Below are 24650 nucleotides of genomic sequence, written 5' to 3' on the forward strand. Positions count from 1 at the left end.
TCAGGCTGCCATTTTATTGAATTTAGCTGCTTGGCCGGCTTGGTGTTGATTCCACTTCATCAATCTGCAATATTGTGGATGGAATAATGTGATCTTCCATTCAAAGGCCCTCCAGGTGTTCACATTACAACTAAGAAACTGCAACAGTCTGAGTAATAATACTAAATATGAATTCCGAGAGCAAACTTTTAAAATTATTGTTTATTTGCATCTTCAGTATTCTCCTCTATGGATTTGAGGAAGTGTGGAGGGTGAATTTCTTTGAAGTGAATTGAAAAATAACCTCAGGCGTTCACTAACCAAGGAGATATTTGACTTGGCGTTCCAGAAAACTTTTGACGTCCATCATCCCCTCCAGACATTAATTGGACTCTTTACTTGATGAGCATTCAAATTGGTCCATTACAAGTCCTGGAGTGCTTTTCAAATCATATCTCATTATTATTCCATCCAGAAAATGTGCAACAAAGACAAAAACATAAGAAATGGAATCCATCAAATCTCGTACATTTTATTGAATAGGCTTTCAGTTTACCATGGCAACGGTGTCTTAGAGACAATCCGCTCACCATGATACAAAGGCTTATCGAGTCAACTGCAATCTTAGCGTCCAGTTTGGACAATTGATTTGTTTCAGGTGAAGAAATCCATGTATCAGATTTTCAGGACATCCTTAACTCATTCACTGCCAAAACAGTTAAGTTGATATTGACCCTCCATGTTCAGCATATAATAACTGAGCGCCAACTGCCTGAAGAAAAATATAGATATGAGAATTCTGTTTAAAACCAAGCCTGAAATATAAAACAAACATTTCGAAAAATACAATCCTGGTACATAAATTCAAACATTCACGATAAATGTCACTAATATGGCCGGTAACAACATACAAATCCACTGATGTTCACCTTTGCTCCCAAATGAATTTTTTAAATCTGTAACCACCTTTTGAGTTGAGACATAACGTCTCAAATCGTATATCCATAATTTGCAGTAATAAGTATGATTTCCGCTCTGTACTTCAATTGCGCTCATAATATCATAGCGCCCATATTCGTCAACAACTCCATTTGAGCTCGAGTTTAACTCCTGATCTCCTTCAAACCAATGGATGTCACCCCAGCTGTAAACTCCGTTGAACCTGCACTTTGCCATTGAGTTATTAACAAAGTAATCTTGATTTCCAAGGCAACCTGGAAGAGACAAAGAACCATGAGAAGAATCAAAACAAAGGCAGCAAAGTAAAAAAAAAAATGAGCACGCTCACCTTGTACGGTGATAAAAGTGGCTCTGTAATTTGTTCCCATTTTGGAGTGTAATTTACAGACATACTTTCCTTCATGGATGGGCATTATGTCGAAGATTGTCATAGAGAGTTTATGGAAGGATCCATCCGTTTCGTACCGACACATGGAGGTGTTGACCGTAGTATTACAAAGTGATGTACTGTTTGGGTCATTCCAGGAGAATAATTTCACATCCTTCACATTCAACAGCTTGGCGGAGTTGACCTCGCATGTCAGGGTTACGTTGTCCCTGCAGCCAACTGTCTTGTTGGGGGTCGTCTCCATCACCACATCTGAGAATATGATAGAGGTCATTCAAATAATATTAGAGTTCCGATGAATATCAGTGAAGTAATGCCGAATGTGATTATCTTGTGGCCCCTTCATATCAGATTAAAGAAGCGTATAGCACTACTGCCCCCTGCAGTTTAATGCGTTTATAGCACAGTATGTAAAGTGAAAGTAAGATCCGATCCACTTTTTAAGTTTTAATTAGACCTTAGCACTACTGCCCCCTGCAGTTTAATGCGTTTGTAGCACAGTATTTAAAGTGAAAGTATAATCTGATCCAGTTTTTAACTGTTTTAATTAGATATTAATTCATCAATTGTGCTAGTAGCGGAGGTTTAAGAGGGAAAAAAAAACTTCGAGCAGGCTGAACGAAGGAGTTTATCATTTCACAAAATACATTAAGCTCAAATTTAATGCAGATAAATCACTCACCAGTAGTGGCAAATGCCATAGCGAGCCACATGATGGAAAAGTTGAACACACATGTCAACACAGAGAAGAAAATGCTTCTTTTTATCTGCAATTGTATAAAAAAAAATAAGTAGAATAAAAATCTGCAAGCTTCACACAGTTATGATCTTTACTCACCATGTTTTCTGCACACGTGACTTTTGTTGTCCAGGTTTATCTACTTAATCTCGGCGGAGCCCGCGCGTGACTTCTCGTCAACGTTGAATCCAAACTTCTGGTATGGTATGATGCGTTTGTTTCAACATGTCCTGGAATGACAGTTAAGACAAGAAAGTTTCCTTTCCTGTTCAAACTTGTCCGAATTTATGTAATACAAATACTCATGGACAATTTTTTCTGCTGTGAAAAAAATCCCATCAGTCAGTAGCATAGCTTTAGGGTACTGGTATTATTTTTGCAGGTACACGTCAGTGGACAGGTAAAGTTTGTATTTAATGACGCTGGAAGAAGAAAAAGGTCAAGGAAAATTCGGGAGTATCTGAGGTGTTGGGGAATTGCCCAGTAGAACAGAAACGTGAACAAGGACAAAATAAAAATTTGCAGTGACAGCATGGCGTGCTTTTCAAGTAAACGTGAAACTAAGGCACTTCTTTGAAATGTACTCGAATACAAAAGTGAAACTATATTAAATTGTTGCTTTCCGTTCATCAGAAGTATAAACGGGAACGACAGTTAACAAACGATTGCGTAAATATTTCGATTTGAATTAACACGACTGACAGTTGCAATGTGTGATTTGGCCAGTAGGTGGCAGGGATAAACCGTTGTTCGCTTCCGCAGGCGCTCTCCATGGTGCTGGATGCATACGCGACGCTGGCCCTAATCTTATTTTTTTATTTATTTAATTATTATATAGTGATAACCATCCATCTGTCAGTCTGCCCGTCCATCCAACCATCTGATGCCTTGCTCAAGGGACCTTCACAGTTGTCTGAAAGCAAACCAACATCTTTCCAACACCTAATTAACTTTTTTTTCCCCTCCACAGCGGGACCCCACGCTTACTGTCGCCCCTAATTTGTAATATTATATACACTGCAGCATGAGTAATAATATAACACAGTCACGCGGTAAAGTTTGCTGATGAGCAATAGCGCTGGCATGACTACTTGGCTTTACGGCTCATTTTTAATTTAATACTCTTTTTTTTTTTTTCTCTCTGAATCATGTTGCTCTATTTCAAGGACACAAATGGAACACCCTTGCATGTGCACTGACCTAGTTGTCTGAAAGTCCGCCTTGAATCAACAAATTATATTCGCTTTGTTGTCATGTTTGCTCTCCTTTTACAGTGTGACTCGCTAGATGGCGCTACGAGCCGGCTCCAGTGTTTTTCTTTCACGCCTGTCGTGTGGTGTTCATGCCCTCCGCAGACCGCTCCAAGTCCCGGAGCACACTGGATGCAAGGCTAATTCACGCAGTGTGCCGCGTGAGGTGGATCTAGCGACACCCGGAGCCACCGAGACGCACTATTACGCAATCAGAAGAAGAAGTTGCAGCCCGGCCGGCGTGGTGTGGATCAGAGCAGAGAAGCATGGAAGTTGTGTTTTTTAGGGACACTCTGGCTGCCACCTGCCTGATTTAAAGTCATGCGTTCGAGTCCTGCGCTCCTCCGCACACACCGCACGGTGAATGGACACGCGCGTGCACAATGATGAGCAGCGACATTTCCATGATGACGAGGAGATGTCTTCTCACTTACAAACCATTCAGGTAAGCAAAAAAAAGCCAATGAGCTAATTACGTGCAGCTGTTCCTTTTTTTAATTGTTAAAATTATGAGATGGGAAGAAATTATGAATTATATGAACAGTTATGGTTAGTCAAAGCTGCCAATTTGACTTATTGATTGATTTTTTTTAATGTTGTCTGCTCTAAGAATGATTGCTGATCTTGAATAAATACTTCTGCTGTTACCTGTAAACACTTATATCAGTATTTGCACTTAAGAGCATTTGTAAGAAAAAAAAAATCTAATTAGTAGCTTCTGAATCATCACAAGAATTCAATGACCGGATTTTTGTGGCCAGTGAATTCTGCCTCACACACAAAAAAAAAAAAAAAAAAAAAAGAGCTCACTCAGCACTTTGAATGAAAGATGCAAAATTACAAAAGTGATTCACGTAGGTCCATCGGTGCAGTGTCAACATCTCACAGTGGACCTAATGTTTGACAGGAACCCAAATTCCCTATGCTTTTTTGTGTACGTTGTTTCTTCAGATGTGATGTTGACTTTGTTGCTGTCTTCCCTTTAGGATTTTCGTGGCAGGGATTGGCTTCTTCAGTTTGTGCTTTCTAATGACTTCTCTCGGGGGCCAGTTCTCAGCCAAGCGACCCTCGGATTCCCCTTTCACCACACGGGCAGAAGGTAGGCCTGCAGTTCTACGCCAGTGTCTAGAATGTCTGTAGACAAGCAACATCATGCTGAGCTCTGCATGACGCTGCTTCCTTGATTGCTGCATAGCAGGCTGGCAGACTCCTTTGCTTTGTTCATCAAGAAGCCATCAAGTTCGGTTTTTGATCCATGCTAAGAAATAGGCGACGTGAGTGCAATCATTTTTACCCTGTGTTCCAGAATGGAACTTGGTAGAAGAAAATCATGGAGGCAAGCTTGCCCTGGAAATTGTGTAACTTGAGTTTCCAAGAATTGATTCGAAGAGCAATTTATTCATTTTGAGGAGCGGGTCAATTTCAGATGAATTTTCAAATTCACCTTTTTGTCAAAATGAAAAGTGCCTCTACAAAGTTCTTTTTAGGATAATGCATGTTAATGTTTGAAAAAATCATTAGAAATAAAGCAAATGCCACAAGGATTAAAAAAAAGACCCAGGCATAACCTATTTTGACAATATTGTCTGAACTTTAACAAAGCTTGCGAGATAGACCTTTTCTCCGTCTCCATGGATACTGATACAATCCGTATCGGCACAGTCATGGAGAAAATCTTCCCATTAGAAGCAATGTTGGGACCTCGTCTGCACTTTTCTCCACAAGTGTTTTTTTTCCCCCAAACTAATTAAAAGTTAAATTAATAAAAAGATTAATCTTGCTAAGCTATTTATTATGCAGCGGCTCTATTAACTTTTGTAGAAAATCTTCACAGGCATTGAATTGTGACTTCCAGGACCTTAGTTAAATCTAAAGGTCTTAGTAAATAATGACCATTTTTTTCCTCATAACAAAATAGATTTATAGCGTTTTAGCGAAACAACCATTCATATCGTATACCAATATTACCGCAGAAGATTGGAATAAGAAGTTGTATGTAAATTACATTCATCACAAGACAACACTCTCGTGTATCACACTGACAAGTTACTGTTGGCAATCTACCCGAACATTAAAATTGTTATTGAGAGAGCAAAGTGTTATCTTTCCAAGCACGTCAGTGTTTCCGCTTTGTGCCTGTGCATATAAATGGCCACAGCATGAGCCAATTGGGAGAATGGCTGCTAGCTTTTTTTTTTTCCCTCTCCACTGTCTCACCTTTTATCTGTGTCGGGCACGCTGTTGACATTGTGTAGAGCTCATGTGGCTGATAGCCGCTGGCAGGAAAAAGCTGTGAGCAACACCTCAATCTATCAGTCCATTTGTCTTTTATTGACCAAATAATTGCTATAATTCATTTCGCTGTTATCACTTGTGATGGTATAGTTGACTTGACCATCCATTTTTTTTGGTTTTCCAGATACCATTCATGATTTTTTACATGGCTGGGTGAATAATTGGTGCAATGTTACTTTTAAGTCTAGGAAGCTCCAGTGATGTGCACTTAGTCCTCTTACATAAAAACAATTCAAAGGTTCTTGCTCATTAATGAAGCCCCATATGCAGAGTTGTGAAAGTGTGGGTTGTAAACGACAGCGGAGCTGTCTGATTAATTTAGCGCCCGCACGCTGTCGTCAGGGGAAGGATTGTTTGGCCTTTAGCTCATTAAAATCAGCCTTACTCCATGCCATGGAAGATCACTCCATGTACGGAAAACCCTCACATGTACTTCACGTGTAAACATATTGATAAACATGTCTTAGTAGCACTGCACATACTTCCGTATCTATTCAACCTGCATTTAAAACAATTTCTAATAATGTGGAAAAAAAGCTAGCAACTAGTTTAAGCAATAGAAGCAAAGCCGAACGTTATGGGCATCATTTTAGACCACTGAAATAACACCACACTGATACTGGCAGTGTTTTTTTTTTTTTCCCAATTCAAACTGGGCCCAAGGCTGAGACAGAGTAAATATGAACGGTTGTTGGCATGACGACTTTCAGACTTCTAAAAAGTACAAATTAAAAATAATTAGAATTAAAGGATAAATATAATAATAATAATGTCAGTGAAAGCCTACGAGGACATCTGAAATGTATTTTGGGATTATCAAGAGGCATTTAAAATAATGACACGCACGTGCTGACTCCTATTTAACACGAGTTTGAATTTGATTGGTTCATCCTGAACACAGTCACATTTTCAGTTAGCTGTTGTGCACTCTTGTTATTCCAGTTGTTTATTTTCTACTTTGCCTTTAGAAAAAAAAATGTGGTAAAGAAAAAAAAATCTATTGAGTTGCACAGTTCATAGGTCACAAATGTGGGAAGAAAATCTGAAATGATTTCTCATGCTTTTTGCCATTTCAACAGTTGACCTTTTTTTCTCCTTAGAAATCTTATTTAGTTTATAAGACAGCAGGGATTGTCTCCCCTTTAAACCTTAACATGATGACTTTTCAAAATGTATTGATGAATAGATCTCACATGAAGGCAATATATTAGAAACACCTCACAGTATGTTATAGTTCGAAAGCCACCAAGCTTTCCAAGCTGTATCCCGTCCACTCATAAAACGAACGTATTTCCATTTCCTTTAATACGTCCCCATCAAAGTGCAAGCGACTAATGATGTGAAAAAGCAGAAGAGTGGCACCGGGATACATTTTCAACCAGAGTGGGAAGCATTAAAGACGTTTGATCCGAGCTATCTGAAAGGCTCCAGAGGTGTGCAGGTACTTTCTCATGAACTCTTTGAAGACCACCTTCAGTATGTTCTTTTAACCTGAGGGTCTTAATGCAGCAAGACCCTGTGATACTTACCCTGGACACTAAAAGTATGTTAACGTGCCACTCTCAAACTTTTATTACTGGCGTACAAACCGAAGCTAATTTCTTTAGCAATAATATATTTCTAGGTTATTCAGGTTATCTAGCAGCTCACATATTACAAGATGTGATTAATCAACAATCATTTCCACCCAATAAATCAAAATTTTAACTATATATTAAATAAGTCTCCCGTTCCAAAATATGATTTATACTTAATCGGCTATCTATCAGTAAATCACATTTCTTCTGTGCCATTATTTTTCTTTGGCATGGATTGATGACTCCTATTCATCAAAACCAAAAAAATACAATGTAGCTTTCCCAAGTATGTTTTCATTTTGTAACTGGATGCTTGAATATTTGTCATTTTGTAGTTTGATGTCAAGCTATTTTTATACCTGGCTTAGCTATCGTCATCATAGACACAATCCAAATCAAGCTTGACAACTCCAAACTGCACAAACCTAATCTGCATTCATTCTTCCTTTATTTCACACTGAAAACAATTTGTCGGTTCAAATTTACACAGAGTATCAATGTAAGTTGTGCCATTTATTTAAATTGTCTCACGAGGATACCGGTGGGAAATTAACAACCTAATTGCAATGGTTTCTCTAAATTAGCTAAAGAACAAAAGAAATCCAAAAGCTGCACTTTGTGTGGCACAAAATCTATTTGATAGTTTCAAGATTTCATCAATTAAATCCATTTAATCATCAATAACTGATGTCATTGCTGATTGTGACTCATCCGTTTTTGTTTGAAGTGAAAGTGGGTCAGGAAATTCACGTCAAGTCCTGCTTGAGAAAATATTTGCAATCCTCTTCTGTGTATTTTGCATACATGCAAAATTTTTTTTTTGTTTTGCTATGGAAACAGGAAATACGCCTATGCAAATGATCTTCATATTGTCCTGGTTTGGCACAATGAGAGCAGCGAGAGCATAAAAGAGAATGAAACCCGTAATAACTCATATCCTCATTGTTTGCCGCGACACACTGTGTTGAAATGAGTTATATTTTAATAGCCTCGAGTTTTATCAGCCTAGTATTGTGTCTGATCTTTTTCTTTTTTTTTTTTTAATCTAACGAATCTTACTCCTAGCACAAATTGACAATATGATTTTAATTCTGTCATGGAATCTAATAAAATACAACCAAATAATAGTGCAGACTTATAACGGCAGACATTAGCGACTTTTGATTGAAGCTATTTAAATACTCGAGCTTGTTTCCATTTCCAAGCTGTCAGATAAAATAAAGAGGCGGAGTTGCACCGAGGTTCAGGGACAGTCATTCTCTGCTCTGATAGCTTTTCCATCCGACACTGCCAGATCTCAATCAGCCTCCTCTGTAATGAATCTTTAAATTAGGAGTGAAAGCACAGGAAGAGCTTTCGATTGTGTGTTCGGATGGTAGCCTGATGAGATGGAGACTGGGAGAAGTATGGTGGAGAATAACGTTGAATAAACTTTTGTGTGATACCATGAAAAATAAATTTACTTACTTTTGCGTGTAATTCCAATGTTGACCACATGACGGTGGTTGTTTTACGCTGTGAGAATTTCAAAGAATTAGTGAAAACAGGATTTTTTTTTATTTCAGTGTCAAATTATAATCCTGCTTTTTATGCCTACAGAAAGTGACGACCGTAGGTTTATTTTATATACCGTATTTTCCGCGCTGTAAGGCGCACCTAAAAACCTCCAATTTTATCAAAAGCCGACAGTGCGCCTTATAATCAGGTGCGCCTTATATATGGACCAATATTAAGCCAATACAAAGTCCGGCCCGCGGGCCAAATGTATATGTCTTATATATGGACAAAGTTTTAAAATGGGCCATTCCTTAAAGGTGCCCCTTATAATCCGGTGCGCCTTATATATGGACAAACTTTTAAAATGGGCCATTCATTGAAGATGCGCTTCATAATCCGCCTTATAGTGCGGAAAATACGGTATTGTATATTGTAAGATGTAGGGGAAAAAATTGACATTTGTTAGCTGTAAACACCGAGGGAGCTTGGCATAACATAACATTTACAACTTGTATGATTATATTTGGCAGGAGGTCAGAATATTGTGGCTGGTCGGTGTTGATGGCATTTTTCCAGATTTTGTATTCATCTTGGTTACCTTGGCAGCAGGCTGATCCGAGAACACACAGCAAGCCGCAGCGGTTTTAATACAGGAACTCCTTTAATATTAATGGTGCTGTGGCACTGCCGCAAAGTCGTTAGATAAGATTAGCTACTGCTATTTAAAGTCTTTATTAACTGTCAGATGGCCAATCATACCCCGGCGATGCTACATAGACACAAAAATCCAAACTGTTTTGGAACACAATGTTTCCCAGGAGGCAAAAAAGGAACGAATGAACGGTGACCTAATGAACATTTGATTGCAACCATAAGGGTCTAAAAAAATGGTAGAAAGGGTGTTTGGGCTCAGTAATGGTGATTTATGAGAAGTATTACTGTGAAGAATTGCGAGTTCTCCTTCCCACACTTTAGCCCAGAGGCTTTTAGATTTACTGCAGCACTGCAGCTCAGAGACCAACTTATAGCAAATATCTGGAATCCTTCTCGAGGAGCTCCAATATTTAAAGTTAGAGGAGCTACTCTCAGAAATAATTGAGCACAGCGTGGTCAAAGTACAGTATTGTCCATTTTTACTATGCAGCACTTGAGTCCTATTTGAATTCTTGACCCTTTTCCTGTTTGGATTCTGAGTGAATGTTAAAGCATTGCTACAAAGCTGTCTGAACAGGAATTCATCTTTCTATGGAAATGAAAAATTGTTGTCAGTGTTGAATTATTGAAAGGAGGTTCTCGCTTGGCTTATTTGACTGCATATATCCCAGCAATGATTTGAAAGGTGTGAGTAAAAGGAGAAAAAAATATTTACGCTCTTTCCAAAACACTTTTCGCTTACCGGCTGAACGACTCATGCAAGTTTTTTGACTGGAATTTTTTCCTGTACACAAAGAGAAGGATTTATTTATTTTTTTTTTTTTGGGTGCATATTCTGTTGACTGGAGATTTAAAACAACTTTCCTCCTAGTGGAAGTGTCAACTCAACGTTTGTGTCAATGTGTTGCCGTTGAAAAGTTAGAATCGTCACGCATAATATTTTATACAATATTTTCTTAGATAGGAAAAACACGCTTAGATTAATTTTCTTCCTTTTTTTTCCACTATGGGAAAACATGAAAAAAATCAAATAATTCCAGAAGGATGTACTAAGGTTATCTGCTTAGTCCAATTTGTGATTTTTTTTATTTTTTTTTAGCTGCAAGGATGCTCACTCGCTTGCTTGTTGATGCTATCGGGTGTTAATTAGCGTTTGGAGCTTAGTGTGATCAAACAACAGCGCTGAGGTCGGACCTCGACACATCGCAATGCAGTCTTTCGACCTCATTGTGTGCTGCTGTAGGGCCAATAAATTGACAAGGTGTTTGCTAACAGCATTAGACCACCACTCGGGTCATTAATTATTTGAGTCCAGCAAGAAAGCCAAAGCGATACTGTCAGAATAAATTGCTGATTCTGCCTTTTCACCCCCTTCTGTGAGAACATTGACTCCCAGTCAGATGTTGATTTAGTAATGAAGGGGAAAAAATAAAGCTACACTTTAATACAGTAGAGTAGATATAGAAATAAAATGGCATTGTGTGTTTTAGCTGCAGTAATAAAATAATTTTATTCATAATAATAATAATAATAGAATAATTGTTATTATTATCGATTAAAATTAATTAATATTACTAATTCTCATGGATTTAATTGTATTGATATGTTTTGGTTTTTTTTAAAGGACGACGCACATTATTTTTTGCTGATTTCCATTTCCCTGCTTATTTTGCAAGGTGTCATTTTTCTCCTCTGCTTTTTTTTTTTTTTAGTATTCGGTGGTCAAGAATCTCGAGGTGTGCTCAGGAAAATCAGTGACATGCTGGAAGTCATTCTGAAGCGGATAGACACTCTGTCTAGACTTGGTAACACCACTGAAAGCCACAAACTGGATGAACTTGCCTCCGTCCTTGACAGGTAAAGCTGGCACGTCTCAGCTGGACACGTTTTGTCTTGTTGGAGCAAATATTTCCGCCGCCTTGGCACTTTTTCATGAAGCAGCTATTGGATGGGTTTAATCCTTAAGTACATCCCTCTTTGTCATTTTAGTCTTTTGTGAGTGAGACAAAACAACTCTGAATAATTTGAGGTTCACCGCTATGGTAGAGGTGAGCACAACGCAGCCAAAGCCAACAATAAGAGTATTGGTCTTTAACAAAGTGCTGGAGCTGCCAACCCAGATTTGAGTGTGGTTGCCACAGCAACGGACCTCTCATACTCAAATCTACTCGTGGGTTTGAGTAAAGGAGGATCCTTGCTCTTTATATACAGTACTCCCCATTTCCGCCTTGCTAAAATGTTTTCCCGAGCTTTCTTCCATCCTTGCACTCAATTGCGTAATCACCTCTTGTTGGGAGTACATAGGAAAGTAGTAAAACATGTGACCTGAAATGAACTAAAAGATGCACGGTTGCTTTTTTTATATTTTTTTTAAGAACCCCACTGGGAAACATTTCATGAATTCCAATTTTTTTGGTCTCTCACACAGCAAATTCAGTGCGGCTCAGGCTAGACTATCAATTCTTTGCAAAATACCTTTTAGAATTAGAATGAGTAGATTTCAAATGAACATTTAATTGGCACTTTAGAGACCAAATGATAAATGTTACAATAGCAAAGGGCTAGCAATTTGGCGGTTCTAATTTTCCGAATGATTATAATGCCAACCTCCATTTAATTTGACGAAGCCGGTTAATAAACGGCGACCTCCGAGACACAGCTGTTACGTTTCTACATTATCGCTTTTACGTGTGTGTGTGTGTATTTTATTGTCTCTGTTATGCTTTTTGTCTCCCCGTGAATGACTTTTCATTTTTTGCTAATCTGTTGATCCGAAGGATAAAGGACAATGTTTTCCTATCACATCTTTCCGGAATAGTGAGGAGGAATAAAAGTTTAGGCTCGGCTCGAACGTAGTTATGCAAATGAGCTGGGCGCCCACAGAACCAAACGGAACCACCATTCCATTACTTTGAAGAGAATTTCAGAGAAGCCAAGCGAGAGAGCTCATTAAAAAGAACTCTTTAAAAGGAGAGGAGCCATGTTCAGACAATTTATAGCTTGTTGCAAAAAGCCTGTGAAAAAGTGAAAAAGGGACAGTCTAATAGCTGGCAACTAAGGACTTCTATTGTGTGTAAACTACCCGATGAGAAATCCTCCAAAACAAATTTTTTTTGTGTGGGTGAAAAGGTTTGTGGTATTTATGAATACTTTAATACTCCCACTCTTTCACAAGTTAAAAATGTACGAGTTCATTTCACATTATCGAGGCCAAGATCCACAAAAGCCAGTTCATCTTTTTGTGGAATTTAGCAGGATAATGAAAAATAATTGACGAATAAATATGGAGGACAAATTGGTTTGTAAGTATAATTGATTCCAGAATTATGTATGTCTTTTGAGATATCCAATTTAATATTGCAAATATACTCACTGTATGCATCAAGGCTTCTTCAGATCTGTTTTCAAGTCCCAATAGAAAAAAATAATGTATTTTTTTAGACTGTGGAGACAGCAAGCTGTTTTTCTTCTTTCTTTTTACACAACTGCATTTGTAGTGCGAGGTCGGAAATTGATATGAAATATAATATTTGATTGTGTGTCCTCCCTTGTGTGTATCAGAATTCAGCCGATAGGTCTGGTGGAACGGATCCAGGCCATAGCCCAAAACATGTCGGACATGGCAGGCAGGGTGGAGCAGATTCTACAGCGTAGCTTGGCCAGCAAAAGAGGTGACATTGAAATTCAGACACACACACACACAGTTGTCCCGTACATCTCTTGAAAGTGTCAAATAAAGCTATAGCCCTTGAGATGAATCCCACCCTTCTATTTCAAATCCTTGCAATTTGGAAAACACTTTCCTCTCTGCCCACACAAGCCAAGCTGTCAATTTCAAATGGTCTCCAATGCACAATTTATGAGTAACTTGCACTCGCTGGTTGTGCTCACAAAACATGACAAGTATTATTCACGACACATTGCCCATTCAAATAGCGAACCCTTCATTTATGTCACAAGTGGAAGCACTCAGGTGATTCGCCTAGCACAACACACCGAAGCAAGGATATTTAAATCATTACGATGAATGACCTCCGAGTTAATACGATGTGGCTCTGTCAGCGTTTTCATTAGCTGTCACTTTCAATTTTTACGTTAGCTACAAAGCAACATTACGTTTTTTAATCCTCGCCGCTTTTTGCGACAACAATCCAGTCTCGTTAATGTGTCATCATGTCTGATGACATTTAAATGAGCTTGATCCAAGTACGGAAATTATAATTTTTTTTTTTCCTCAAGTCACACTTCTATCGTGCTAATAAGACCTTGTGACTGATGAGATGCTGAATGGGGTAGAAGCTGCAACTGCGACTCTAATTGGGCTCACCAGTGTCGCCCGGGCCTTTGAGGAGCAGGATGGATGGAGATGGAAGGAGGTGTGGAGTGATAAAGACAGAGTGAGTTAAGTGAGAAGGGAAAAAAAAAAAAAGAGGACACTGCAAGGGATAATAAAAGCTGACATGGTCATTAAGCACATGAGCCATGTAAGGGCAATAACTTGTATGAGCTTGCCAGCGACTCATATTACCTCATTTGTCTTTGTTGAAAAGGAAGAGGTCAAAATATTAGGTACTCCTTTGGGAAATCCAGCCTTGAAAAAAAAAAAAAAATTACCTTAAATCATTCAGTGCCATCGACGATTATTAGACGTCAAAGATATGAACTGGCTTGGCAGCGAATGAGTTAATAAGAATTTGGGTCGAGTTAAGTGTACATTAAAATTCAAGCCGGTTGCTTAAGCTAGTTAAAGCTTAAGAGAGAAAGCAGTCCAGAGTTTCCTTCACAAGAAGAACACAAATGCGTGACATCTGTCACACAAAATCCAAACTCCTGAACGCTGTGGGAAATCGAGAACAAAAAGCACTGAGTATCACTTAACAGATAAAAAAAAAAATCTTCTCAGTCATATGATGTTCGACTGGCATGACACCAAAACGCTGAATAAAACGTGTTGGTGTCTTTCAGCTTTTAATGCTTCCCTGTCATTGACATTAACCTCTGTCGAATATTTATCTCCATCTCCTTTCTTCTCTTAGCGCATTCCTTTCCGAGAACGAGGCACAGAAAGCTGGTAGAAAAATCAAAACATCCTTTGACGCCGTCTGAAACGAGGTCGAGGGATGTTGTGTGTGTGTGTGCGCCAGCTCTGTTAACTACCCACTTTTCTTGTCTCCAGTTAAAGAAGGAACATTCGGACAGTGTGACATTCCTAAAGACCCTCATTACCCAGACTGCCCCGGCAAGATGGACGTAAGTGTCGATTCCCCAAACTATTTGAAATGATCTCACGAATAAATCCAAATATATTCCCATGTGTGTGTTCCCAGTGGATGCGTGCCCGTTGGACCTCTGACCCCTGCTACGCCTTTTACGGAGTCGACGGCTCCGATTGCTCTTTTCTCATCTACCTGAGTGAGGTGGAGTGGTTCTGCCCCCCACTGGCCTGGAGGAACCAAACTACGACACCCACCTTGAAGCCTCCACCCAGAAAACAAGTATGGAGCAAAAGCAGCAGACGTAGTGGGATGGTATTTATTACCCCTGCAAAGATCTTTGTATTGAAAAGCATAAGCAATTGGGAACAGCGCTCCCAGTGTGAGAGCTGTCGGGGAGGGAATATTTCAAAAACGTCAAGCCAAATGAAGTAGAGCGGAATACTAAACATAGCTGCTTCTCCTACCTTTGGACCTCAGCCTGTTTCTGCGGGTATGCTTTTAACTTATTGAGGTCAGCCGAAGCATTTATCACTTGTTAAATCAATCCGTAGCTTTCATATATGATCAATAACATCCTGGCAGTGCTGAATATGCAGCACGTCATCTTTCCATTCTGACCAAATGATGCATTCAAGTGCAATGATTGCTAAAGGTCCAGCTCCCTGTTTAGCCTCTCTTCTCGCATGAATGTTTGTCGACTCCCCAGAGTATTGTGTCGCCTCCACAATGAATTTTGATGCGGAGTCAGTCTGCAGCGCACACCGCTCTACTGTATTTGCCGGCTGAACTCACTTGGATGCATCCCTTGAGTGCTCTGTGTGTGGATTTGCTGTACACACCATGCTCTTCATAGTTAGCGTCATTGCGAGAGTGGAGGAGAGCTCCGCTGTATTTACATGTATTTATTGAGGCACTTTGGCCTCCAGAGGCAATAAAAAGGTTTTTTTCTAAAGAAATCCAACATAAAAGCGGTCTTAAAAATAAAAATGAAAATGTTGTTTGACAGTTCATAATGCATTCAATGAAATAAAAATCATTTAGATAAATAAATAAATAAATATTAATATGTATTAAAAATAAATAAAACTTTAACCAACTTTATGAGTGAAGACAGCACTTATGAGACAGCTGGAAAAAAAAACTGGTTCATGAAGCAAATTTGAAGCTTCATTTCCCCCACCACTATTCAATTTATTTAGTTAGCCACCTTGGCCTCCAGAGGTACTAAAATATTTTTTTTTCGAATGAGAGCTAACATAAAAGCAGTTTTAAAGTAAAAATGAAATATTTGATTGACAGTTCAAAATGCATTAAATTAAATAAAAATAATTTAAATAACTAAATAATGAAAGAAAGAAAGAAAGAAAGAAAGAAAGAAAGAAAGAAAATATTAATATTTATTAAAAATAAATAAAACTATAACTAACTTTATTGGTGAAGACAGCACTTATGACACAGCTGGGAAAAAAAAACGGATTCATGAAGCAAATATGAAGCTTCATTTCCCCCACCACTATTCAATTTCACCTTAAAGAAATAAAATAATAGCATATGAAGAAAAAAAAAAACTAATCAATTCCACCACTAACAATGGCTCATTTCCTCCAGGCTGTTTTCCGGTTTGACACGGGCGCTCTGCTGGAGCAGGTGGGCACCGGGAAAGAGTCTTTAAACTTCATGAAGAGACGAATACGCAGGCTGGCAGCGCAGTGGGCTTCTGCTGCCCGACGGCTTGATGACAAGCTGCGGAGCCACTGGAGGGATGAGAAGCGGGTAAGCGTGGAAAAAAAAAAAAAAAGTGAATCTACACTCAAGCGCTTCCACGAACAGATGACACGACACTTCAAGTGCCTCGTTTGGTTTCACTCAAGTGTCTTAATACTGTTCAAACAAACCACTGGGACAAGCTTGCCCGGTCCATAACTGCTTTGTGACTCTTACTTAATTGTATCAAGCATATTTTGGAGTGAGAGACTTGAGCCTTAGTTAAATTGTAAATTGGCTCACTTTTCTTGATCGCATTGTAGCGGTCGAGTAATTGAAGGTCCAGCCCACTTTTTTTTTTTTTTAATAGTGTTTGAAGAGTGTTTTTAGTGTGAAAGTGGGCACTTACATGAAACAATTTGCAATCAGGAATCATGAGGGAGTGTGTGATTGTTCAAATCAAGAATCTTGAACTTTTCTAGTGTGGAATTTTTTTTATCCTTTTGTTAGAATGGATTTTCCTCTTGTGTTTATTCTCGTGTCAGCGGTTGTCAGTAGTGCCCTGGGATTAACTAGCGATCGATATAAAGTGGCCAAAGTCGAATTAAATGAACAAAAAGAGGAAAAATCGTAAAGCCCCAGTTTTCTTTTTGTAGTACCGGTAAAAAAAAAAAAAAAAAAAAAAACTCACTCTTGACCATTCCTCTGAATACAGATTCTCGTCCACGTGGGATTTCTGACAGAGGAGTCCGGCGATGTGTTCAGCCCCAAAGTGCTGAAAGGAGGTCCTCTGGGTGAGATGGTGCAGTGGGCCGACATCCTCACCGCTCTCTTTGTGCTTGGACACGACCTCAAGATCTCCGTTTCTGTCAAGGAGCTCCACGGGTAAGTACACACACATGTATTGATGTTCATTAAGGAAGCAATTTTTAACGAGGTCATTGGGGTCGTTCCCTCCTCAAAGATGGAAACGTACAATTGTGTGGAAATATTTTGATTCAGTAATTTCATTAGCACTGATTGTGAATTTAGGGAGAATTTTCCAAAACCGCCTGAGTAATTCTGTGAACCATGTGACCCCCCCCTCCCTCCCCCCACCTTTTTGTTTCAACCCAGCATCCCTATCGACCAACCCGCCACTACCTTCGAGTCTAAAATGATGTGCTGATTTTTCTGCAGTTGGAAAATAATTTTCCGCGGGTGTTTATTAAACAATTTGTGACAGCGTGGATCGTTAACTCGGTCTCACACATTGTTTACTCAAAGAAAATGATTCGGTGTTCTCCGAAAGCAATCAACAGCACAATCACGGTGCTATTTCGCATCTTTTTTTTTTTTCTGATCACCTTTGTTCCCACTTGCCACATTGATAAATCCGACTTTCTGTATTTTTTTCCTGGAGGGCTTGACAGCATCACTGCAGTTTATGCACCTCCTCTCTGCTGCAGCTCAGTGACTCCAGAGTGATAACAGGCTTGTCGCTTGTCACGAGACGCACACACACGCACGACACTTCTTCCACGTAAACTGGCGTTTCTTGAGTTTCATCCTCAAAACCTAAAACCTGATCCGTTGTCACTCACCGAATTCACACAATTCACAATTTCTCCACCTTTGGGAAAAGGCCCGTGTGCAATATTTGATTTTCTGTGGGCGGTGAGAAGTCGATGCAGACAGGCTGATGATAATGTGTGCTTGTTAGCGAGCAAACTATCCAGTACTGTAGAGAAGAGCCCATGGCGTTAATGAGTTTGTGCTGCCCTTTGAGCTTAAATATCAGGCTGGGAAGAAAAGGTGCTTTGATAAGGGCAGAGTCAGGAGATCCGTGAGGTGGGGGAAAAGCTGGCCTCACCATTATTTACCTCACTAATTGATGTCATGATGTATTGACTGGTGGCAGGGGTAACTCATTTGGGAGCGAGATGGTAACAATTCTTCAGAATCGTATGCGCTAGCACGAAAACGATTGCTTTGCCTGTTTTTATCCTAATTTTTTTTTTTTAGATTGACATAAGTGGCAATATGTGTTTACACAAAATGTCTCCTGTCGTAAAAAAAAAAAAAAGCTGCATTATCGATGCCTGACGCCACGTGGCGTGATAAATAATGAAAGTGGGCCATTTGAACCGTGCAGCCGGAAAGGAAATGCCGAAGAGACATGCGGCGGTTAGGGTTGTTAAATCGTAACTGCTGGTGTGTGATGTGTGTGTGTGTGTCAGCAGATTTGGAGATACACAGTGGAGAGCTTGTTAGTAAATATACATTTCTAGATTCAGCCTGCATGGCATTGCTCCGGAGTTGATATTCATCAGGAAATAAAATGTGCAGCCTAAGGGGAAAACGTAACGGGGAGGCTGAAATTGAAGCCAAATGGATTTGTCAACCTCTTTGGGATGCAGCGTCCGTTTAGATATCAGAGGCTCGAATGATACGATTCAAGTTTCTGATTTTATGACTCGGCTAAAATGAAAGTCTGGACAATATGATGTATGTTTTTGTTTGTGAGCATCCGCCATATTTGTCAACTTTTTTTTGTTCTGTTCTGTAAAGGATATATTTTTAAATGATCATAAGCAACATTTCCAAAGCCATTTCCCCATGACTGTTATTGAGTAATATGTAGACTTATCCCTCAATTTCATATTCTTGCTCGCCCACTTGCTATTAAATTGACTTATGTGGGTTTTGCTCCCACGGAGTCCCTTGGGCTTGGATCTATTTACATCTACTCTTAGCTTTCCCACTCATGTTTTAAGAAGAGGTTCTAAATGGCAGCTTGTATATTAAAATTCCTTAATATGATTTTTTTTTGTTTTTATTCAAGCCCAGAATTTCTGAGGAAGACTGGCCACATTTCCACGGCTCTGTCTGCATCTTTCGCTCTATAAGTCAATTGTTTTCCTTTTATCTGCTTTTGACAAGTCCTATTGATTAATAATGTTGATCCCGGTCGAGAAACATCAATTTCCACCTAATTTTTCTCAGCCTCTCAAATGAATATCAAATCGTCACTTTATCAGTAACCACCGGCACATTTATCACATGATTGATTGAATAGAAACATCTATTGCGCAATATCGAATAGACTTGATCAATTTGATGCCTGTGATTTAGGCAGATGGTTGAAATTCCCTTAAGAGTTGTTTACTCAGCTTCTGTGCAAGGAGTGGCTGTTTGTCCATCTATATTTGTATCAGGGTGATTGATTGGGAACCGTTCCAGGTTGCAGTTTGCATTTCACCCAATGTCAGCGGCGATCAGCTCCAGCTCTCCGCGGCCGTTAAGAGGAGAAATCCCATAGAAAATAGATGAATAGATTCTTCTTTCTTTGCCTCAGTGCATTATTTCTGAAAGCTTCATCTTGGATGTTGATTTGGCGTTGAGTCATGCGGGGAGATGTGAGGAGGAAGAAGCCTCTCAGTAAGTCAGAGTGGTGATGATGACATCATCGGTGTTTGTTCTGTATCTGCAGAGCGAGAATAGCTAATTAATGTGAAACAAGTCTGGGGGACATCAAGTTCACATGTGGATATATAATGGGTTCATCCAGAGATAATCTGAAGACAATCCCCGTCACCTCACAGGAGCTACTTTTAATAGATTGTACAAATCTCATCTTCTTCTTTTCTGTGGTTGACATCAACTTCACCTCATGCTTTTGTATCCCCTTCACTTGTGAGTGCTGCTTTGCATTTTGCCTATGGAATTATTATTCCGCGGGCTTCTCGAAGGTATCAGGAGTGGGTCACACTTTCTCAAGTGTGAGATAGTGTCACAGTAACTAAGGATTTATTTTTAGAAATATCAGTGTGTCAAACGCATGGGTAATCAGTCGGCTTGTCGGGTTAGGCCAGAGACAATGAGGTGTCAAATCGGAAAGGTCGATAAATGATGATCCTCGTTATAGCGGCAGTGTCGGCTTGGTGGCCGGTGCGTATGTGCTCACCTTGCAGGATTCTGATTTATTTACCTCCGTTTTTATGTTTTATGATGGGAACCAAAAGCTGCAGCAATCTTGTGAGAACTCTTGTATGAAACCAAACTCTGTCCTAACCAAAAAACTGTGGATGGCAATTTACCTCACTTTTTTTTTTAGATTCATCTCCAAAATATTTATTGATGTATTTATTTATTTATTATAAATATTTATTTATTTATTTATTGTGACTTATGCTGCTGTATGAACAGCAACAGGTGGACAAACATTTATTCTACCATCAGTTGTATCGACATTTTCCCTCTTAAAGAAAGCCCAATTTGTTTTTGAGAGCACTTTGTCACCGGCACCCGACATTTAAATCCATCTCAACGTCCAAAACATCATTCTCGTCTTTAACTCGTGAATTTTTCCTGCCTAACAAAACGAGGTATTCCTACGCAATGCTTCTCAATGCGCTCTTAAAAGACAGAAAAAAATGAAATATGGCGAGAATACAAATGACTCGCTGACTGTGCATTGCAGTCAACTCACCCCGCCTCCTCCCTAAAAGTTGATTTCTCACCCAGATGATTTAATACGGACATATATAGAATCTCTCTAACCTTAACCGAGCGCATATTGTCACCTAATGGATAACATTTACGAACCTCATTCATCATTATATAATACATAAGTCAAGGCCGTCACAAGTTTCTGATTTCACAGCATTCATCTTACCATTATTATCTTTACATTATTAACTTTTATTATTTTTTTTTCATTTTATTTAATTTTTTTTATTTTTTTTTATTATTATTTTATTATGTTTTATTATTATCTTCACATTATTATTATTATCTTGTGTGTCTTGACATGTGAAGATATTGACAATGAAGCAAACTTTGAACTTTGAACACAGTAAAACAGCTCAGAATTTTTTTTTATACAATTCGACACTAATTTCATCATTTGAGGTCTCACTATGGGGGGGGGGGAAATAGATGTTAGTGTGTCCACACTAACAACTCTTCATTGCACTATAATCCTTTTACTATCACATTTGCATATATCCAATTACACCTCTAGCAGCATCAGTGGATCTCTTAGGGGCAGTGTCACGTTACATTTCAATCTTATTTCCTGTAATACATGTGCTTTTACATTAGTGCTGCTCAGCTATGAGCAATATGTTAAGATAATTGGTCAATGCTGAAGTCAATGGGTTATTTTGAAAAGGGGGCGTGTCTTCTAGGGTTATATAGCAGCACACAAATGCTGCTGGGGTGACTGGCACTATACTAGCCTAAGTGCAGAAATCCATTTGGGTCTACCTTGTGATCGACAAAAGTGCAACTTAAAGTGCCATTAGCTGACACATTCCTGTTATTCGTGTCATTTAGTGTCGACAACCACCTGCCACCATGTTGCACCGATCGCTGTGTGCAAATAATGACCGACCGTCATGCTGAGTGTATTCGTTACTAGGTGAAATGTGGCATGACGACTTTGCGGGGGAAATTTGTTTTTCAACCACCCAGCGTGTTATTTGGGACTGGTCGAGCTTTGCATGCATGCAGAAGTAGCTTTGTGTGTGATTAGATGCTCTTCACATAATATAAATTATACACCGCTCAAGTAGGTCATGGAGAAATTCAGGTGCTACATCTTTGTCATAACTATTGTATAATTAATCCATCATGCATTGTGTATGTAGTGCGTATTGGACTTGCTAAGGAGTTTTTCTCACTATGTCTTTTCGACAACTTTTTCTTTGTCCTGTATTATGCTCTACAATTATATTAACCCATTTAGATTTTCTTGGGCAGATTCCAATATTTGGAGAAATAAAATTCTGATAATGGTCTAATCGGCTAATTAATTAAAAAAATCAATAAAATAAACATTTTCAATCGTTATAGCAATAAAGAGATGAATTACAGGCAGAATATTTAACTATTTTACAAATTTCACATAATATATAATATTAATATTATATAATTTAATATAAATTTAATATCAAGTTTAATCATAGTAAATCTTCTCAATTATCTACTTGAAATAAGCAAATTTGTGTCACATGGCATTTATTTTAACCTTCGAATAACCAAGTGCCATTCATGCCTTGTTATATTGCTGCAATGCACATGCAAACAAAACACTGTCGCAACATTTTGCATGATGTGACAAGCACCATGAAGGCGTCGTGACAAACGCGTGGAGCAGAAATAATACTTGAAAGCAGTCATTGCGGTGTTCCGTCAAAGATGTGCTGTCAGTGTTGCACAGATAATGTGTGCATGTGAGTGTGTGTGTGTTCTTATGCGATCCAAAACCAAGCTGTGTGGACAAATTGGCTGACTCCCCTATTGCGAGACTTGCTCGCTGTGTTTGTACGCTTCAATAGCTTCACTATCATCTTCCTGAGAGTACTGACATGCTTCACAAAGCAATTGAGGTCTTTTTTATTTTACTCTTTGAACACACTGCCTGTGTCTGTATCTATACATCACCCAGGATGATTTCATACTCATACACACACTTTCCTTCAAAGTCAAAAAAAAAAAAGAGCATGTATAATAAGACAACACAATCAACTTCAATATTGATATCCTGTGTGCAGGCTTTTGGGAGTCCCTCCAGGGAGAGGAAGCTGCCCTCTGACAGGCCCTCTGCCCTTTGACCTCATCTACACAGACTACCACGGCCTCCAGCAGATGAAGCAGCATATGGGGCTGTCACTAAAAAAGCACAAGTTCGTGTTTTCCCCTTCCTACCTGTGTTGATTATTAAAATTTACCATACTGGGTAAATTTATGTTGCTTATTGATCACACTGTGGGATTAATTTCTTGCTCATTATGAGCCAGATGCAAATCTAAATTGAAAATAATAATCTAAAATATTTTTGGGTGAAATGGAAAAAAATGAAAATACGAGCAATCTAAAATGTCACACTGAGAGTGAGATAGTATTTGTTAATTACTACTGTAAGTTACATTCTCTCTCGAGGCCCAATACTGATTATGGCTGTGGGCAGTGCGCTGATAAATCTTTTTAAATTGGATTACATCAATTGATTTTAGGCTTCCCTGTGTGATCATTTTGTGTTTACTGCTGATCTCGCTGGCTCTTATAGCCCATTTAAAATGAAGGTGCACCCTTAATTAGATTTCAGTACTTCAAAATAGTGGCTTTTAAGGGTCAAACGCTGTAATTGAAAATGCTTCGGAAAATACTGTTTTTTTCTCTTTCTTTATGTGAGCAGTCAAAAGGCAGTTCGGTACAAGGCTTATGCTTTTCAATATAATAAGCATTATGAAATGACTCATTTTCTGGTGGATGGACTGCTATTGTACCTGGTTACTATGGCAACACAGCTTTTTTTTTAATGCTTTTGTCAATCATATTAGAATGACTTTCATTGATCCAAGCTATCCATAAAAATTGCTGTGGTAAGCGTTCTTACAATATTATCAATTTTTGATTTTAAAAATAAAATTTTAAAAATCCGATGAAGCAAAAATTGTAAAGGCTTTCTTGCCCATTTCTGTTTTTCAGAAATAAATATATTCAATTAAGAGTGCAACTTGTCTACAATTAACCTCGAAATAAAAACAAATCTGTAATTAAGTCAACAAAGTGGTTACTACTTTAATTACCGACCTCATTGCTCCAAATGTCTCACACAAATCAAAATACTGAAGCATTTCCTGTTTTGAGTTGTACTGATGGAAAAAAAAACATAAGTATGACAGCATTTATTTTTAGTCATCAATTTATCAAGCATCAGAAATTCTTATTATAACTCCACTTCATATTTTCTAGGTGCCACATCCGTGTGATTGACACTTTTGGCACGGAGCCGGCTTACAACCACGAGGAATACGCCACTCTGCATGGTTACAGAACCAACTGGGGCTACTGGAACCTTAACAGCCAACAGTACATGACCATGTTCCGTATGTGGATATCTTAATGTGATATGGATTACTCACACTCATCCACAAATACTTCAAGGTGTGCACATCTGCAGTGCAAGTTGTTGCTGTGCTTCGAGCTGAGCTGGAGGGCGTCCACAGAACAGCTGCCTCTGCGCCTATGCGTCAAGCCGCCAACTGTGGCCAGCAGTTCCCCGTCGCACTGACTCATGCACACGCATGCCAAAACAAAATTAAAATCTGTTTTACCGACGGGAACGAGCATAATAATCAATCAGTCGATTAAGTGTTCATTAAGGATTCTATTCAGTTTTTATCTTCACTCTGTTTGCTAGTTACGCCTGCTTATTAGTGTCATGATAGATAGGTGTCAAACCCGAGGCCCGGGGGTCAGATTTGGCCCGTGAAGGCATTCACAAAGGACTTTCTTAGTAAAATATTAAAATTGGCTTTATTTTTAATAACATTTATATATTGCAAGCATTTTTCAATCTCCACTTTAAAATTAAAAAATATATATTTTTACTGGCTTGTA

At 38.8% G+C, this 24650-nt stretch overlaps 2 protein-coding genes across 3 annotated transcripts in view; one reads left to right on the forward strand and one right to left on the reverse strand.

Annotated features, from left to right (window-relative positions):
- Nucleotides 1-24650, forward strand: part of mgat5b (alpha-1,6-mannosylglycoprotein 6-beta-N-acetylglucosaminyltransferase B) — a 31051-nt gene that overhangs the window by 291 nt on the left and 6110 nt on the right. The window contains exons 2-12 of one of the 2 annotated variants that reach the window (XM_088358350.1): nucleotides 2200-2265; nucleotides 3422-3761; nucleotides 4303-4415; nucleotides 11052-11196; nucleotides 12901-13010; nucleotides 14516-14589; nucleotides 14667-14834; nucleotides 16164-16328; nucleotides 16975-17144; nucleotides 22799-22930; nucleotides 24003-24136. In XM_088358350.1, the coding sequence (XP_088214476.1) occupies nucleotides 3700-3761; nucleotides 4303-4415; nucleotides 11052-11196; nucleotides 12901-13010; nucleotides 14516-14589; nucleotides 14667-14834; nucleotides 16164-16328; nucleotides 16975-17144; nucleotides 22799-22930; nucleotides 24003-24136 (1273 nt within the window). In that variant the 5' untranslated portion in view covers nucleotides 2200-2265; nucleotides 3422-3699. Of the gene's footprint in view, nucleotides 1-2199; nucleotides 2266-3343; nucleotides 3762-4302; nucleotides 4416-11051; nucleotides 11197-12900; nucleotides 13011-14515; nucleotides 14590-14666; nucleotides 14835-16163; nucleotides 16329-16974; nucleotides 17145-22798; nucleotides 22931-24002; nucleotides 24137-24650 lie in introns of those variants that run through there. The other variant, XM_088358349.1, reaches the window with a different exon arrangement.
- On the reverse strand, nucleotides 489-2314 carry LOC148384257 (uncharacterized). The gene is made up of 4 exons (XM_088358351.1): nucleotides 2166-2314; nucleotides 2010-2094; nucleotides 1268-1579; nucleotides 489-1193 (listed from the first exon to the last, which is right to left on the reverse strand). Exons 1-4 carry the CDS (start codon nucleotides 2166-2168, stop codon nucleotides 844-846), a joined length of 750 nt encoding a protein of 249 aa, XP_088214477.1. The 5' UTR covers nucleotides 2169-2314; the 3' UTR covers nucleotides 489-843.

This window comes from Syngnathus floridae, chromosome 17 (assembly GCF_059516105.1).
Source record: "Syngnathus floridae isolate MCC-2025c chromosome 17, RoL_Sflo_1.0, whole genome shotgun sequence".
Lineage (NCBI taxonomy): Eukaryota > Metazoa > Chordata > Actinopteri > Syngnathiformes > Syngnathidae > Syngnathus > Syngnathus floridae.

Coding starts and splice junctions, on each gene's coding strand:
- LOC148384257 (XM_088358351.1), bottom strand. Junction 1,580..2,009: donor TATGGCATTTGCCACTACTG/GTGAGTGATTTA, acceptor TCATATTCTCAG/ATGTGGTGATGGAGACGACC. Junction 1,194..1,267: donor CACTTTTATCACCGTACAAG/GTGAGCGTGCTC, acceptor TGTCTCTTCCAG/GTTGCCTTGGAAATCAAGAT.